This window comes from Phascolarctos cinereus, unplaced genomic scaffold, assembly GCF_003287225.1.
Source record: "Phascolarctos cinereus isolate Bilbo 61053 unplaced genomic scaffold, phaCin_HiC Scaffold_1;HRSCAF=81, whole genome shotgun sequence".
Classification (NCBI taxonomy): domain Eukaryota; kingdom Metazoa; phylum Chordata; class Mammalia; order Diprotodontia; family Phascolarctidae; genus Phascolarctos; species Phascolarctos cinereus.
Window position 1 is genome coordinate 46,120,322 of NW_027555514.1, and position 17,158 is coordinate 46,137,479.

General features: G+C 39.3%; 1 protein-coding gene across 1 annotated transcript in view; it reads left to right on the plus strand.

The window, feature by feature from the left end:
* The window catches only part of TMC2 (transmembrane channel like 2), a 73,559-nt gene extending 56,669 nt beyond the window's left edge, over positions 1-16,890 (plus strand). Inside the window, exons 17-21 of the mRNA XM_020987191.2 lie at positions 66-305; positions 4,081-4,206; positions 8,339-8,417; positions 10,189-10,306; positions 16,564-16,890. Coding sequence (XP_020842850.1) covers positions 66-305; positions 4,081-4,206; positions 8,339-8,417; positions 10,189-10,306; positions 16,564-16,790 — 790 coding nt within the window. The 3' untranslated portion in view covers positions 16,791-16,890. The remainder of the gene's footprint in view (positions 1-65; positions 306-4,080; positions 4,207-8,338; positions 8,418-10,188; positions 10,307-16,563) is intronic.
* Positions 16,891-17,158: the final 268 nt, after the last annotated feature.

Below are 17,158 nucleotides of genomic sequence, written 5' to 3' on the forward strand. Positions count from 1 at the left end.
GACCACCCCTGCCCCACTCTTCCTATTCCCTTCTGTTTACATTTGTTACTGTTTTTCTTTTTCAGGATGGGCTCCTTTTATGCACCTGGACTAGTTGGTATTAACGTGCTACGCTTATTGACCTCCATGTATTTTCAGTGCTGGGCAGTGATGAGCAGCAATGTTCCCCATGAACGGGTTTTCAAGGCCTCCAAATCAAATAATTTTTACATGGGCTTGTTACTGCTGGTCCTGTTTCTCAGCCTCTTGCCAGTGGCTTATACGATCATGACCCTGCCACCTTCTTTTGACTGTGGACCATTCAGGTACAATGCATGCATGTGTGCAAAAACAGAAACAGCACTCTAATCTTGGTTATATATGATCACATCCATAGCTTGGGTCCAGACTTGAGAAAGAGCATTGGGCCCACGTCAGAACCCTTAGGTTTGAGTCTCAATGTAATCACTTAACCTCTATATGCCTCAGCTTCCTCACCTGAAATGGAAGTAATAATCTTTGTCCTCAGTTAATCATAAATACTTCTAATTACCACAAGGATTAAGAAGGAAAAAGAGAAGGGGAAAGGGTTGTAGGTTTAATGTCAGAGAACTCAAGGTCAAATCCCAGCTTTGCTACTTAGCCACCTGTGTTACCTCTTGCAAGTCACTACTTCTCTGGGCCTCAGTTTGCTGCTCATTTACAAAATGAGATCAACTTCCCCCACTTCTGTTTGGAGGTGGTAACCTATGGGTATGGAATATTATATAAAATGGTGGAGTTTCCCAACAATTATTTCATTTTAGCAAACTTTTTTCTCCCTTTTTTCCCCCTTGTACTTTGTTATGGGAATAGCTCTTTGGGAAGGAAAGAAATACGTGAGAAAACATTAGTGGTATAAAAGCAAAAGATACCACATAATCTTTTTTTTTTCTGAGATGATTTTTAAATTCATTTCCAGCTCTTAATCCTATCAAATAGATAATATTTGTAAAATGCTTATCACAGTGCTTGGCACATAGCAGGCACTCAATAAATGCTTGTTCCCTTCCCTTTCCCTTGTAGAAGACAAACTCCATGTGGATGAATATGGAGTCCTGGAGGGGCAGAGGGTTACTTTTATTACTTTATAAACAAAACAAAACTCATTAGGCACCTACAGTGTGTGTGACACAGTCCTAGGCGCTAGAAATACTAAGACAAAAATGAAAAATCTCAGTTCTCAGGGAGTTTCCATTCTACTCCCTATCCTACTCTCACAACAGTACTTAGGTAACCATAAAAGCACGATGAAAGGTTTTCTAAAGGAGGTGGGCTGGGGTAAGGGTGATTTATAAACTGCTGGAAAGCACCCAGAATTTACACATCAACCATTAGATGTGACATTCCAGTGAAGTCAACACGAAGTTGGATAAACCAGAAGGGGAGGGAGATGGTAGGACATGGTGTTGGTTAAATACTGCTGGGTGCTTAGCTCACCCTGTGAAAAAGCTCTACAGACTCAAGCCCAGTCCACCTCTGCTTCCCCAAGAGCATTTCTTCCCATGTTTCTGCCTTGGCCCTGCTGGCCCTGGCTGGCCCTGGCATGCTAATCAAGTCCTAATTGGATGCAGAGACACAACATCTTATCTGAGTCAGAGGAAGGCAACAAATCTGGACAAATTGGATCTTCAGTTGCATAGTCCTGAGCTTTTGCTAATGAACACAGCACTAGCCAGAAATCTGCTGAGGGCTTAAAGAAATGGCCCTGTCATCGGCTTGTTAAATCAGCTGTTGTACTCCAGGGCATCCTTATTTGCTTCTGTACATGAGACAGGATCAGGATTTCAAGAATATATTTTGGATTCTGATCATTCATTTTTAATTTGATTACACTGTGTTTGGGAGTGGAGAGAAGGGAGGCAGGCACACAGTTTACAAATCATATGTCTCATACTTTGTCCCTTTCTGGCATGATATTACTAGTAAGAAAACACCATAGGTTCTGCCCATTCAAATGTGGCCTAATCTTGACCTTTGGTGCTAACAAAGGAAATGGAAAAAGTGAGCAGGGAAATCTACTACTGTCCCCCACACCTTGTTTTATACCATAAATTCAGTCTACCTTTCTATTTAACCATATGCCGAAATCATGAACAAGGAGGAAAAACTAATTGGTATTTCATTGCCATATCATTTTATTAGACTGCAAGCTCCTTGGGGGTAGAAATTATATCATTCTTTGTCTTTTTAGCCTCAGAGCCTAGCACAGTACCTGGAATACAGTAGGTATTTAATAGAAGCTTGCCAGTTGATTCATTTCCTTTCTATCTCCTGCCCACAGCTTTGCAGAAGTTCTAATGCCAAGTGATAGAAAGTTGGGGGTGGGGTGAGAGTAGGGGTGAGAGGAGACAGAAAGGGCTACAAAAATCCATAAACCTGATAATCAGCTTCTTGCTGAAAGGCAAAGGGGCAGTCCAGGCCCCTGGACTGAAGACTGGCAAAGGATTCAAGAGGCCTCAGGTCCAAGCCAGTTTCACTACTAGCCCTATAAGGTCAACTAAGGCATATTTCTTGATCATCATAAGTTATTCCCTCTGCAGAGTTGAGATAGTAGTGCTAATAAAGAACATTTCTAAAAGGATATCTGCAAAACTGTAGGTATAAAGCAATGTATAAAACAAGGAGACATATATTCACCTAAAAGGTGTGCCATTGATGGAAGATGTCTAACACAATGACCAACCAGAAGGATTCCATATATATGCTGAGTTTCTTCAAGTGTTCCTATTCACATATTTAATTCCTACTGCATTGATTCTATCAAACCCCAATATACTCCAAAGCCTCCTTAGTGAAATCCACAACAATGCAAAAGGCTTGACCACCCATACTAGAGAAACAAAGCAGATGAAAAATGCATACAGCCCAGACCATACCACACTCCAGAGCAGGAAGTCCATCAAGATAGTCTCTCAAAATACATATTTTGGACAGACCTTGCAGATGGACAAGTCAGAAGCAAGAGAATTTTGTAGTAAATCGGGCTGGATCACAGTTTAGAAGGTGCAGTATTTACAATGATCCTAAATATTCTGATGCTGTAAAAGTCCATCTCTTTAATGCTATTATTCATCTCATGGTGTGGTATGACTCTATTCACATCATTTAACCTCTCTCAGCCTCAGCTTCCTCATCTGTAAAATATGGACAATAACAGCATCTACTTATCACAATGTTATTATGAGGATCAAATGATATAACATACATAAAACACTTTGCAAACCTTAAAGAACTTTATAAATATTAGCTATTAACTGTTATATTAAAATGTTCATGTTTGTTCATGTAAGTTCAAAATAAAATAAGATTTTTAAAATAAACAAAAAGGAGGGAATGTAAAGACATAAACTTATGAATATATACTGAGACAACAGAGTACAAGTCTGTAAGAGAATCAAGAGAAGATCTAGCTAGAGAAAGTCAAGTCAACAATCATTTATTAAGCACTCATTACTACCAGGCACTGTGCTAAGCACTAAAGACAGAAATACAGACAAAAAGAAAGGCATCCCAACCCTCAAGCAGCTTACATTCCAATGGGAGAAGACAGTACCTAAAGGGAGCTCAAAGGCAGGAGTAGACAAAGACAGCACACTGAGTCAGGGCAGCAAAGTCTACTGAGTGAAGAATTAATCACTTGCCTGGGACCTTCCTCAAAATGGAGTTTCTGGGAAGAACTCACCAATGGTAGGACAGGAGTACAAGGGTAGAAGAAGAATGGTAAAATATATGGAAAAAAGGAAGGAGGAACAGAGGAGGATGATTATTGAGAGTACCATGTGTTGTGATACGTGCAGAACGTGAGTCTATGGGAAAGGAAAGCAGAAAAGACGGATATAAGCTAAAAATTCTGTTTGAAGTTCCATTACAGGGGTGCTTTACACTAATAATCTTCCTTTGAACAGTCTATATCTCTGCCATATTAGCAACAGGACTTGACTATTCTGTGTTGACAGGAGTAACACAACTTTAAATAGCAGGAACACAATTGCTGTTTATAAAAATCATAACGATGATACAAAACGAACATGTGGCTGACTAGTCCTCTCTTCTTCCTAGTGGGAAAAACAGAATGTATGATGTCATCCAGGAAACCATTGAGAATGATTTCCCAACCTTTGTCAGCAAGATTTTTGGTTATATAGCAAACCCAGGCTTGATCATACCTGCCATTCTACTCATGGCGTGAGTTGGATGTGGACTCTGTCTACTTGCATGCCAGTGCCTTACAATATTTCCTACCCTCGTCTTTTCTCTGTGGCTTATGTAACTCTTATGACGTTCTTCTGGAAACAGCGACTGTTTGCTGGTCTTATATTCTTGGTCCCAAGATACTCTTCACAGAAATCCGTTTTCTTCTCAGCTCCAAAAAAAAGCCAAGAAGGCATTTGGCCTCCTATTTGGCAGTCCCCAAAGAATTTCTCACCAGACAATAAGAAAGATGTGAAGGAAAGGAGGTGAATTCAAAATAGTGGTGACCAAAATACTCCTGTTTTATTGCCATGAAAATCCCCTCTCCCAAAGTCAACTCTTTTCTTGGTTGTGTATGGTACCTCCCCTAGTAAAAGCAGCCTATACTGGAGCCATGCACAGAAGGATGGAAGGTTTTAATTATCTTTATCTTTTTGTTCTTCGTCTGCACTTGGTCCATAGGATCCCTTCCCAGAGAAAATTAGGTCCTAATGAAATTATACAGCCATGTCTTGTTCATCCACAGCAATTTAAAAAAAACAACAACAACAGGTTTCCTGTGCATATAGCACCCTCTACTCCCTATTTCTCTCACACAGGTCCCCTGTGTATGCCTACCTCTTTGTGTATATTTATGAAATGCAAATAGATGCTAACATCAATTTAAGTAAAACATGATAGAGACAGTTATAATGACAGCAAAAAAAAAATGTAAATGGCTTCTTAACCTGGGGATAATTGATTATCCACACCAAGGTACCCCTTCTTGGTGTGAGTAATCAAGAGCTGTCTATATTGGATTGGGCCTCCAGGACCTTGAACTTTAAGTATTTATGCTTAGCTTTATTTGTTATTATTTGTAGAGAAATCTTCCTTCTTCTAGAGTCATTCTTATTGTGACCCCACACTTACACAGATGCAAACATAAACTGTCTCTGCCGTTTCACCATCCCAGAGATCCAAAGAGCATGCTAATACAGTTCTACACTTCCCTCACTCTTCTCCCCACACTTCTGGCTATCCACAAACCTCCTTTTATTTCCCAAGTCTTCAGTGGTTTTACTGCAGCTGGTTTACTGAAAAGCACAATATTTTTATCCTCTTTGAAGTTCACCTCCAGGATTTTCAGCAGAGAGCCTTTTAGAAAGCAGGAAAGTCAGTACCAAGGACAGCACACCCCAGGTAGAAATGCCCTCAAAGATAAAAGAATGAGGCCAGATTGCACACAGTAGTTCCTACAAATCACAACCTTTCTTGCCCCCATGATTCACTTCCCAGTAATTCTTTAATGACTGAGTGTCCAATGAAGTCATGGTGACAAAATGGCATCAGCCGGAGTCCAAAGAAAGACTAGACCCTGGAAATAACAACAAAGAGAAGAAATACACTGAAGAGTAACTTAGCTGGACTAAAGAAATGAAACCACTTTTGTCTCAGAAAGAAAGCAGAAAAGACCACCAAGCGAGAGTGTCTCCTGTCACCATGGTCCCAGCTCTGTTCTCTAGTAACAATTTACCCAGAGATGTGACCATTAGAAGGATGTATCCCAGGTTACAGCCTCCAGATGCCTTCCAAGCTCATTAGCACACCTTCCACTAGCTTAAATGTTGGGGGATGAGGGAAATTATTAAGCATATCCTTTGAAAAAGTTGTACATGCCAAGGTCCAGGGCTGCCCAGCAAAAAGAGGAGTTGGGTACAAATGCTTAAGATTGGTGCTACCAATAATTCAAAGGGTTGAAAGTAGTTCAGTAATTAAACTGCTCTGCAGCCTTGAAGAAGTCACTTAACTCTTATTCATTTCAGTCTCTCCACCTGCAAAACAGACATAATATTTAACTATTACAGAGAGCTGAGAAAAAAATAGGATAAACTTAATCATTGAGTTTGGGAAACAAAATCTTGATTATGGTGTTTTAACATCAGTGAATCTCCCATAATGTAGTAGATAATAGAAGACTGCATTCCAAATTGATGAGAGCACTGACAACCTTGCCTTTGGGGAAAGTCTCCAGATTCAAACATGGCAATTTAATGAAGTACTTAATTACTTGGGGGGGGGACATTATTAATAACAACAAACTCCAAAAAAAAAAAAACCTGAACTCAACAAAGTAACTGGATTGAAGTTGGAGCATTATTATAGACGATATTGTCATTCACAATTGTCTGGATGTGACAATAACCCACAAAAATTTAAGAACCATGTTTTAATAGATGTTATCCTGCTGAATTTCCACAGTCCCTCCAAATTACACGGAATGAAAAGTTTTCAAACGACAGAGCCATAGTGGAAGAAATCAAAAGCATGTGGGAACAGGAAAGTACATATATAGAATCCTTATTGTCTTCTTGGATGGTGCAGTTATCTCAAAGATGCCTGATGTGAGTCTACAGAAGACAAGTTGGCATCCCAGCACTCTCATTCAATTAGAAAAATCAAAACTGTTAGCCACATTAATGATAAAAATAATAATAATAATAATAATAGAATTTGTATATCACTTTAAGGTTTGCAAAATGCTTTACAAATATCTCTTTTCCTCCTAACAACAAACCTACAAGGTAGGTACTGTTATGATTCCCATTTTACAGATGAGGAAATTGAGGCAAACAGAGGTTAAGTGACTTGCCCAAAGTCAGATAGCTAATAAGTATCTGAGGATGAATTTGAACTCAGGTCTTCCCAACTCAGGTCCAGCATTTTATCCACTATACCACCTGTCTCAGGGCCATTTCTGAACAAACTCATCACCCATTAAAAAAAACAGAGATGGATGGAATAACAATAATTCCTCACAGTGATTAGTGCCATAACATTCACCAAATGCTTGACATACATTATCTCATTTAAACTAAAAAGATACATATCCTGCTCTGTGGACAAACTGAAGGACAATAGGATCAGAAGTAGCAAAGTCACCAGGGAATGCCAAGTGGTAGAGAGGCTAGAACACAAGGCTTGAAGACAGAAAGATCTGAGTTGAAATCTTGCCTTTTACTAGCTCTATGACCTTGAACAAGTCAATTATCATCTCAACTTCAATTTCTTCCTCTTAATGCAGGAATCCCAGTGAGTCAAGAGTGATCTACCAAATACCTAATTTTACCTAGGTCTTTTTTTTTTTTTGGTGAGGCACTGGGGTTAAGTGACTTGCCCAGGGTCACACAACTAGTAAGTGTTGAGTGTCTGAAGTCGGATTTGAACTCAGGTCCTCCTGACTCCAGGGCCAGAGCTCTATCCACTACGCCACCTAGGTGCCCATACCTTGGTCATTTTCAAACTACCTACTATCATGTTATTATTCTGGACTGGTCCTGATTCAAGCCAGTCCCCTGGTAGTTTATGTTCAATATTGGAATGAAATGAGATACACGTAGGTTATTTGACTGTTATCCAAAGGAGACATTTAGTCATAGAAGGAACAGAATCTTCAGTAAGGACAGGCATTGAGGATGCTCTGAGTTGATTCAGGTGAGTGAATCTCTCTTTCCTCTGAGTCAGCCATCTTGGGCCATCGGCCAAGGGCACCTGGAAGTGATGTCAACAGCTTGAGCCTTTAGTCCCCCTGGTCCAGTCCAGTCTCAGGGATAGTTTCAAGACCTGTTAAAGAAAAGCTAGCCTAACTTTCATGGGAGACAGGGATGAGAGTATTGCTCCAAGAACACATGTCCTGCTCTTCCATTAAATAAAATGTGAACTCATGGAGGTAGGGACAAAGCATTTGCCTTGCTTTATATTCCTAGCACTTAGCATAGAACCTGGCATACAAGTGTTTAAGAAATGCTCGTTGAATCAATGAATGAATGAATCTCTATGGCTCAAGAAATTTTAGAGTGAAAATGCAAACACCACCCACCTTCATGTCTCCCACCTCCAACACTCACTATCTTCTCTCTCAGGTCACTTTCAGCCACCTCTTACCACTCAATTAATAATATCCTTCTCCAATATGGAAACCATTTCTAAAAGACTTTAGGGAAATAAAAGTACCTCTTTCTCAGCAAAAGAATAGAGCTCCATTCCCCAGGCCTCTGCCTCCTGGATCCTTAGGAAACTGAGAAGCATTGAGCCTTATCTGTGATTAATTCCAAAAGTAATTGAACCACATTTTTATCTTTTGCAGCTTGGCTATCTACTACTTGAATTCTGTTTCTAAAGGCCTTGCTCGAGCCAATACACAGCTGAGGAAGAAAATCCAGGCAGTGAGTAGAATGGGTATTCCTTCCTGTAGAGTGCAGGGATGGATTCATTATTTTCAAAATAGAGTTGCCCCAGATATATTATTAATAATAATAATTTTAGCTAGAATTTATATAGTAATTAGGGTTTGCAAATCACTTTACATGTTTATCTCACAATAAGCCTGTTAGGTGAATGCTATTATTATCCCCATTTTATAGATAAGGAAACTGAGGCTGAAAGAGATTAAGTGTCAGAGTCACACATCTAATAAGCATCAAGGGAGGATTTGAACTCAGGTCTTCTTGACTTCAAGTCTAATACTCTATCCATTGTACCACAAAGAGTTAAATCAAAGAATTAACTAAAATTCTCACCTAGAAACAAAACCACAAGTTCCGCATCAAAAAAAAAAAAAGAAATTAGCACTTACATTATTCAATAGCATTTATTTATACATAGGGGTATTTGGGGGTTAATTATAATAATGGCAATGATTTATAACAAGTGGGAATATTAGCTCATGCCAAATTAGAGTGGAATTACAATGAATTCACAAACTATGCATGCATGATAAATTCATAACCCCAGCAATTCAGCCCGATTAAAGTTAATACTGTGAATAATACTGCAAGGAAAGCATGTTGTCATGATAACATACTGCTTAATCTCCAGAGCCCAACTCATCTGCTGGACCTCATGCCAGGAAATAGCTTACCACCCACTCCATCTTCTCTTCCTCCCAACTGACCATCTGCCTTGTCTAACATTAATACCTGACATTTATAAAGTAAGTCAAGGTTGACAAAATGTTTGATATATGTTATGCCACTTTATTCCACAAACATTTAAGTGCCTACTGTGTGCAAGGTGCTAGAGATACAGAGAGAGGGCAACATGTGTGTGTATGTATCAGTATACACACATATGTATATACTGATACACACACACATATACATATACATATATAGGTACTTGTGTGTGTATCCCTGTCATTGCTTTGTATCTCTAGTACCTTGGACATTACCTTGGGGAAAACAAATACACACACTCACAGATACAGACATATGTAAACTCTTTGAGGGAAATGACATATACACATACATACATATGTGTGTATGTATATATGTATATGTATAAATCTTCCAAGGAAATTGAACCAACCTTTTATCTTTTGCAGATAACATATATGTACATTTTATAATGTGTATAAATTTATATATTTCATATATATCACAGAGTTCACATGCATGTGTGTTTGTTTATGTATATATGTAATATCAATTAATAAACATTTATTAAGTGCCTACTATGAGCTTCCCCACACTTCCAACCAAAACTTTCCAATCATAAAGTAGTTTTCTGCCCTCCCTTTATTAAGCAGTATATAACAGCCATCCATAGCATCAATAACTTAAGAACATTTCAGACAAGTTATCAAAGAAATAAAACCATGTTCCCTGCTCTTAAGGATCTCACCACCCCACCCCCATCCCCAACTGCCTGTGCCCCATCCCCCCCATTTGTATCACAGAAGTCACTAACAAGGCAGCTAGGTGACACAGTAGATAGAGTACTGGACCTAGAAGTAAAAAGATTAGAGATCAGACCTTCTCTGAGCAAGACATTTTACCTTTTTTTGACTCAGTTTCCCATATCTTTAAATGAGGATAATGTTAACACCCAACTCTCACGGTTGTTGTAAATTAAAATATATTTGTAAAGCAATGTGTAAACAGTAAAATACCATCTGAAATACCACCGCTGCTGCTGCTGCTGTTATCATTCCTGTAGCTCCGAGAAGCAGAGAAGACCAGCAAAAGCATCAAAGCCAGCGCAGCCATGAAAAGCTTACAGGACACATTCACAAACAGCTTCAAGGATATAAACCAGCTCCAAACCACTGAAGAAGGTAAGCAACACTAGAATCCCACCCTCCTCTTCAGTTCTGACTCCATTCAGACCTGGAGTGGATGGAGGGTGGAGCCATCTATTGATTAAAGTCGCTGGGTGTTACTGGGTGGGGCTAGGAAAGTGATTTATTCTTATGAGGGAGAGACTAAGATGTAGAAAAGTGTAAATCCTTAAGCATTTAGATGTTCTTTCACCTCCTCCTAAGACATTTCTTCTTGTCTTTGAGTTACCACATTCAGGAATGTAGGCTCTCCTAAATGCCCTGAAACTTTAGTACTGTATAACTAGGTCCTGATTAGCACGAATAATTAATTCCATGAAGTAGCCAAGATTCTTAAAACAACTCAAAGTTATAATTATGAAAAATATGATGAGCAGTTCCAACCTACTGGACATATGCCATGCAAATTCCAACAACGCTCCTACTTATTCACACTAGTTAGGACCCGGCTGTATGAGGCGAAAAAGCAGCAGATTTAGTCAATACTGTCTCTGACACAAGAATTTGTGTGACCAGAGGCAAGTTACTCAGCTTTTCAGAGGCTGTTTTTCTGTCTCTAAAATGTGGATAATAATCTTCCTCAATGGATTGTCGTGAGGCCCCAAGGACATGATATTCATAACCTGCTTTGTAGACGGTAAAACCCTGCAGAAATGCCAGCTATTATTATTACTGGTCCAGCATTCCCTCCTGTTCCACATCCCTCTCTCCTCTCATGTTCTCAACTACCCATACATCTCAATACGGGCAGCCTGATTTATTTACTCCCTTTAACCAGCAAAGCACTCTGTTGACAGAAGAAAGTATTCACAGAGGTCTTTAAAGCTCCCTTCAAATGCATTGTGCAGAGCCAGCTCTTTCCTTATGTATTGGTTTTGGGGAAATCAGCTCAAGAGTTTCCAGGGATCTCTAAAGATGATTTCTCCATTTCATGAGAATAGAATAGGATTGTGGGGTCTGGGTCAATAGGGGAGCTAAAGTGAGGCTCTGGAGAGCTTCCATAGGGGGTTTTCTTTGTTTTGTTTTATTTTCATGCTAAAGGAAGAGAAGCAGATGAAAACCAGATGCTTTTTCCCCCCACTTTTCTTTCTCCTTTGAAAAAGTAATAGTTCAGCTCAACAAATATCTTTGAAATGAAAGGCAAAGCACTTTGAACCACAAAGACAGAAAGGAAGAGAGTCGTTAATCTCAAGGAGCTGACATTTTACTGAGCAAATATAACACACACACACAGATAAGCAAATACTAGGTTATATGAGGAGAGAAAGAGTACTAACAACTTGAGGGGATCAGGAAAATTTTTATGAAGAAGGTGGCACCTAAGCTGAGTTTAGCCTTGAAAAAAAATAAGAAGTCTAAGAGGTGAAACTGAAGAAAGAGTGCATTACAGGTATGATGGATGGTTTGTATAAATTCAGGGAAGTGGAAGTTTGAATGTTCAATTCAAGGAACCACTAGTGTCCCAGTTTGGCTAAAGTATAATAGACTATAAGCTCAGGCAGGAAAGGTAGTGAGCTTAAAGCCTGCATATTCAAGGACTGCTTTTATTTGCTCTGTAAGAGCACCCTTCTGCCTTCATATCCTTGAAGAGGAAGTACGTGGGAATGAGAAATAGTATACCTTTTCATCAGCTATTCACATTTTAATGAGGGGAGAAGGAGGAGCCTGGAAATTTACCAGATCAACACATGGCTTGGTAGCCAATTATTACTACAGTCTACGAGAGACTGCCAACCCAATCAGGGCCAGACATCAATACTCAATTGATAAGACAACATCTGCTGTGGTAACTGAAACTCATGAGGACATCCCTGATCATCCCAAGGCATCACAGGGCTCTCCATCACCTCCAAACACCAACCAGCCATGCTAGCCTTGATGGGCAGCCAGCTCTTTTGGAATCAATGTAGCAATTGTTTAATAATTCTCAGGCAGGTTAGGAATGAATGTGAAGGAAAATAGCCCAACCTCATACAAATCAATAGGGTGGTGATTGGAGGGACCAATGTAGAGAAGAGGTAGGCAACATTACTCTGAAATAATCCCTTCTCCTGCCACCTCAGGACAAATGACCCCACTGCTACTCATCTACAGCTAATTCAAATATGTGCCAGCTGGGAAGAAATAGAGGTTAGTTCCACTCATTTCATTAGCCATTGTAAACCTTGTAAGAGATAGCAGGCTGATTTTTTTTTGAGTGTGGGTGACTACCTTCTTTATGTGGATAAATCAGGGTGTCCTCTAGCTCTGCTTCCCCAGAAATTATCCTAATTTCTAAACATAGTCTCAAGGCTGGAAGATGTTTACCTGGAATGCTAAATGTTATCGTAATTCCAAGAAAATACAATAAGCACCTACGCCATTCATTTCATGGTATTACTGCTTTAACCCTGTCTACTCCCAAAGCCTCTTTAATACCACACACATCAAAACAAAGGAAAAAAACATCTCAGTGGAGATGGTCTTTTCAGGTGCATGGACACTTGGATAAAGAGTTCATCCTAATATTCCCAGGACCATCATTATGTTGAAATCAGAGTGGGCTCTGCATATAGCTTCTGAACAAAGCACAGATGAAGAGAGAGGTCAGAGCCTTGGGAAGCTGATTGGCTGATTCCACCTACTCCACTTGTATCAAATACAAAACAAACATATTGTGATGATTTATTTTCTCTTTACTTACTGGCCATGGCAACCCAGGGAAAAAAGAAAAATACAAAATGGCCATTCCTTCTGGAGTCCTGACAAAGAGCAAAGATGGCAGACAATGCCAAGAATCACAACTTTTAGACTGTGATTAACTTACTGCTGGTACTTTCAGTGTTACATCCTTATCCAGTGACCAATCCATCATTCAACAATCTTTATTAAGAAATTACTATGTGCTGGGACCTGGAATACAAAGACAAAACAAAAATGGGCCCTGCCCTCAAGAAGCTTGCATTTTAATAGAGGAAATAGCAAGTACATAAATAGATACATAGAGAGAGCAGATAGAAGATAACCTTAGAGGGGGGAAGCATCAGCAGCTGGAGGTACTAGGAAAGACTTCCTACAAAATGCAGACATAATAATGAAAAAAAAATGAAGCATATTAGTCTCAACACCTTTGCCAGAAATGAAATGCAAGACAAAAAGAACTTGCACCGAAATATAAAGAGGACTCATAGATTTTCCCAAAAGAAGCAAATAAAGGAATTGGTGGAGTTGGTTTCATCATGCACTCAAAGACAACAGATACATCATTTCACAGATTCTTAGTCATTTCATGTTACAGTGCTTGATAAGCATTTGCATAAAGATAATTGCAGCTTTTGTGATAACACCTATGGCAAAGGATAAAGAAATAGAGCAATTCAATCAAGAAGTCAATATGCTCCTCAAAATTAATCAATCTATACTTACTACTCAATGGCTCTAAAGATGGGCAGAAGGAGGGAAGTGAAAAATATGTTGATAATATGGTTCAGGAATAAAAAATGAAAAGGCCCACAGATCTATTCTATGTAGAAAATTGGAGTTGCCTAGGTGGCAAGTACCAACTGACATAACAAAAGTGAAATTAATTGTAATCTAACACACAAAAGCTGGTTACCAATGTAAGAGTCATTTCTGCATCAGCTGTCTTATATAGTCAGACTACCAATTTATTAGAGCAAGGATCAAAATCAATATCAAATTAGAAAAAGAATGAGAAAAAGAGGCATGATGTGTAATTAAAACTTCATCTGACTTACTTAAACAAGCTCATTTAAATTTATTTAAACTATTTGTAAATACTGAAAAATGGTAAATGGATAAAAGAATAGAAGTCAACACAGAAAATTATTATTTTCTAAGAAAGCTTAATCTGTGTTAATCACTTCCACAAACCCAAAAGAGCATAGAGACTCTGTAATCAGACATTTAATTTCCTTGCCAAACAGAACTATGGCAAGTAAGAGCAACACCAGCTTGAGATATTAACTCACTTGTAAAATCTTAAGAAGGAAAATGTTGGAATATTATGAGTAGTATATGAGGCAATTGCTTCGTAAAATAGTGAAAAGCAGTGGAGGGAAAAACAATCGGACAGAAAGCTTGGTGTAAGACCCAATTAGCCTCAGATGACCCCAAGAGCATTTAAGGATAAGCCTGGAAGGACAACAGATGAAAAAATGTAAAAGATTCATCAGGATTTCCATAACAAATTATCCTTTTCCATCAATGACAGTGAAATCACCATATTCAGTCTCTTCACATCATGACCCATGTTATTTACTCTAAGTGGAAGTAGAGATAGCATTAAAGTAACCAAAAATGAGAAATGCAACTATACTGGGACAGCCACACGTAGAGGAGGTCCATACTGGCAGCCCTATAAATTTGAGGGTGTTGACAGATTGGTCCTCCCAGGAGTCAAAAGAGGAAAAGATTCTGAGTGATTGGGAGGAAAAAAATCACATTTTAATGGAAAGAGTGCCTGATTTGGAGTCAGAGGACCTCAGTTTAAAATTTAGTTCTGCCACTTCTAATATGGGCAAGGCATTTAACTGTTCCACACCTCAGTTCCTCCTCTGTAATCAGTCAGTCAACAAATATTTATTAAGCGCCTACCATGTTCTGGGCACTAAACATTGGGGATACAAAGAAAGGCAAAAGACAGTCACTGCCCTCAAGGAGCTCACAGTCTAATGGGGGGAGACAATGTACAGATAATTATGTACCAACAAAAGATACATGAGACAAATAAAAGATAATTAATAGAGAGAAGGCACTAAAAATAAGGGGGATTGGGAAAGACTTCCCGCAGAAAGTAGGATTTTAACTAAACTTAGCTGTAGAATGAAGGAATTGGACTACTTGGCCTCTCATGTCCCTTCCAATTCTACATCTATGACCCTATGATTTTCTTTTTTGTTTGTTTGTTTGACCCTATAATATTCTAATAATATTCTAACAATAACAGCGGGCCACATCTTTACAAGTTCCAGAATTGACTGAAAGGTGCAGAAGATATAAGATTCACTGTGTTTGCCACTTGTTGACTATTAAAAACGTACTTGATGTGATAAAGCAAAATGCTGCCTCAGGCAAAAGTCATTTACTTCAACAAGGTGTCCCCTGGACCACATGTTAAAATCATACAAGATTCTTTGAAAGATGTAACAACAAAGACTTTTGCTTGACAAACCTCTGATCATTAACATCAGTCAAGGCATAGGACAAGGAGAAGAATGTTCACTGAAGATGTCTGCCACTGTCTTGGAAGGATGGCTAGCATGGAGTCCAAATTAAACAATCATTCCCTATAGATAGCGAGATCATCTTAATTCTCCTTTTTGCTGCTAACATTATGCTGATAGCGTTAAGCTCTAGAACACTCTTAAATGAGATCTGTAATGACTCAAGAGTTCAGCCTGACTACCTACACAGGAAAAGCTAAGTGAATGTGAAATGCCTGTTTTCCAGATTGTAATATGCAGTTGGATGGATAACCCAGAGTTGGGTCTATCTGTGCATAGCTCTTAGACATTGTGGAAGGACAGTGAATTGGGGTCATAATTAAAGAAAAAAAGAAGAGCAGGCTGAATTATACATGAAAAATTGCTTTTAATAAGCCCCAAGCTTTTTCCTGAAACAAAGGTCCATCTCTTTGGATCAATATTTTTCCGGCTCAAATGAGATAATGTATTTAAAGTGTCTGATAAACCTGAAAGAATTATGGAATGTCAATTTTTAATTTTTATGGTAGATGTGTAGGCCATAGCACATTTACCAGCAAAGAACTGGGCAGAAGAAGTGCCATAAAGCATATGGATCACAGGACCAAAGAGAAGGACTCAAGGACCAGGAGCTGAACCATTCATTTAACGAGAACGTGTGATAAACAATAGACAGAATGTAGAATTCCCTGGTGTCTCTACAATATCAAGAGATACAGGGGGAAGCCTAGAGCAGTTGGGGTGGGTGCCCCTGTGGAGGATGTATGAGAAGGTATGGACATGGATAAAAAAGTATGAACGGGAGTTGAAAATGTACATAGCATGCATGGAGCATGTAGGTAGCATGCAAATGTATACGTGTATCCAGGGAAGCGTGTTGAGCTTTATTTCATCAAACAGATCTAGGAGTGAACAACTTCACCAGTGTGTTATTTTAGTGCAAGGAGGGAGTGAAAATAAAAAAGGCAGGGGGAATAATACACTGATTCTTATGTTATTTAATCCTTTTATTTATTTCTCTTCTCTCCCATTAAATTTTTTTGTCTCAAGGAAACAAGTCAGAATCTGAGCATCAAAACCACCCTAAGAAGAAAGAGGAGGGTGACACCAAGAATATTAGTTCTGGCAGAGGAATGATGCTACCAGCGAGCCTGCGCCTGGCAGTAACCAAACCCCCTGGTCCAAGGTCTGGAGTAGCCCCACCTGGAAAGACTCAGTCCCGACTCCAGCCACCAGGGTCATCTCCTGGAAGGGGAAAAGGGAACCCAGGAGAGTGACCTAGAGGGAGAGCTGGAGTGGAGAACAGTGGTTCTAAGTTCGAGGCCCTCCTCCCTCTGTCCTCCCATCTCCTCCTCCACATATAATCCTCCCATTAGACTGAGCGCTTCGCATTTTTTTATAATGGGTTTGTTTTGTTATTCTCTAGTCCAGGTTGTGGCAAAGTATGAAAGGTCGAGGGACAATGATTCAGTTCCATGGTGCCTTCCCTCTCACACCCACCCCACCTCTAGCCCTTTCCATGTGTCTGCTTCTTAGCTCCTTTAGGTTCAGCTGGTCTAGGTTTAAAGTGATTGCTCATACTTCTAGGATTTCTGGAGATTCCCCTCCCTGGGAAATGGGAGCAGGCCTGGGAATGGCCATTCTT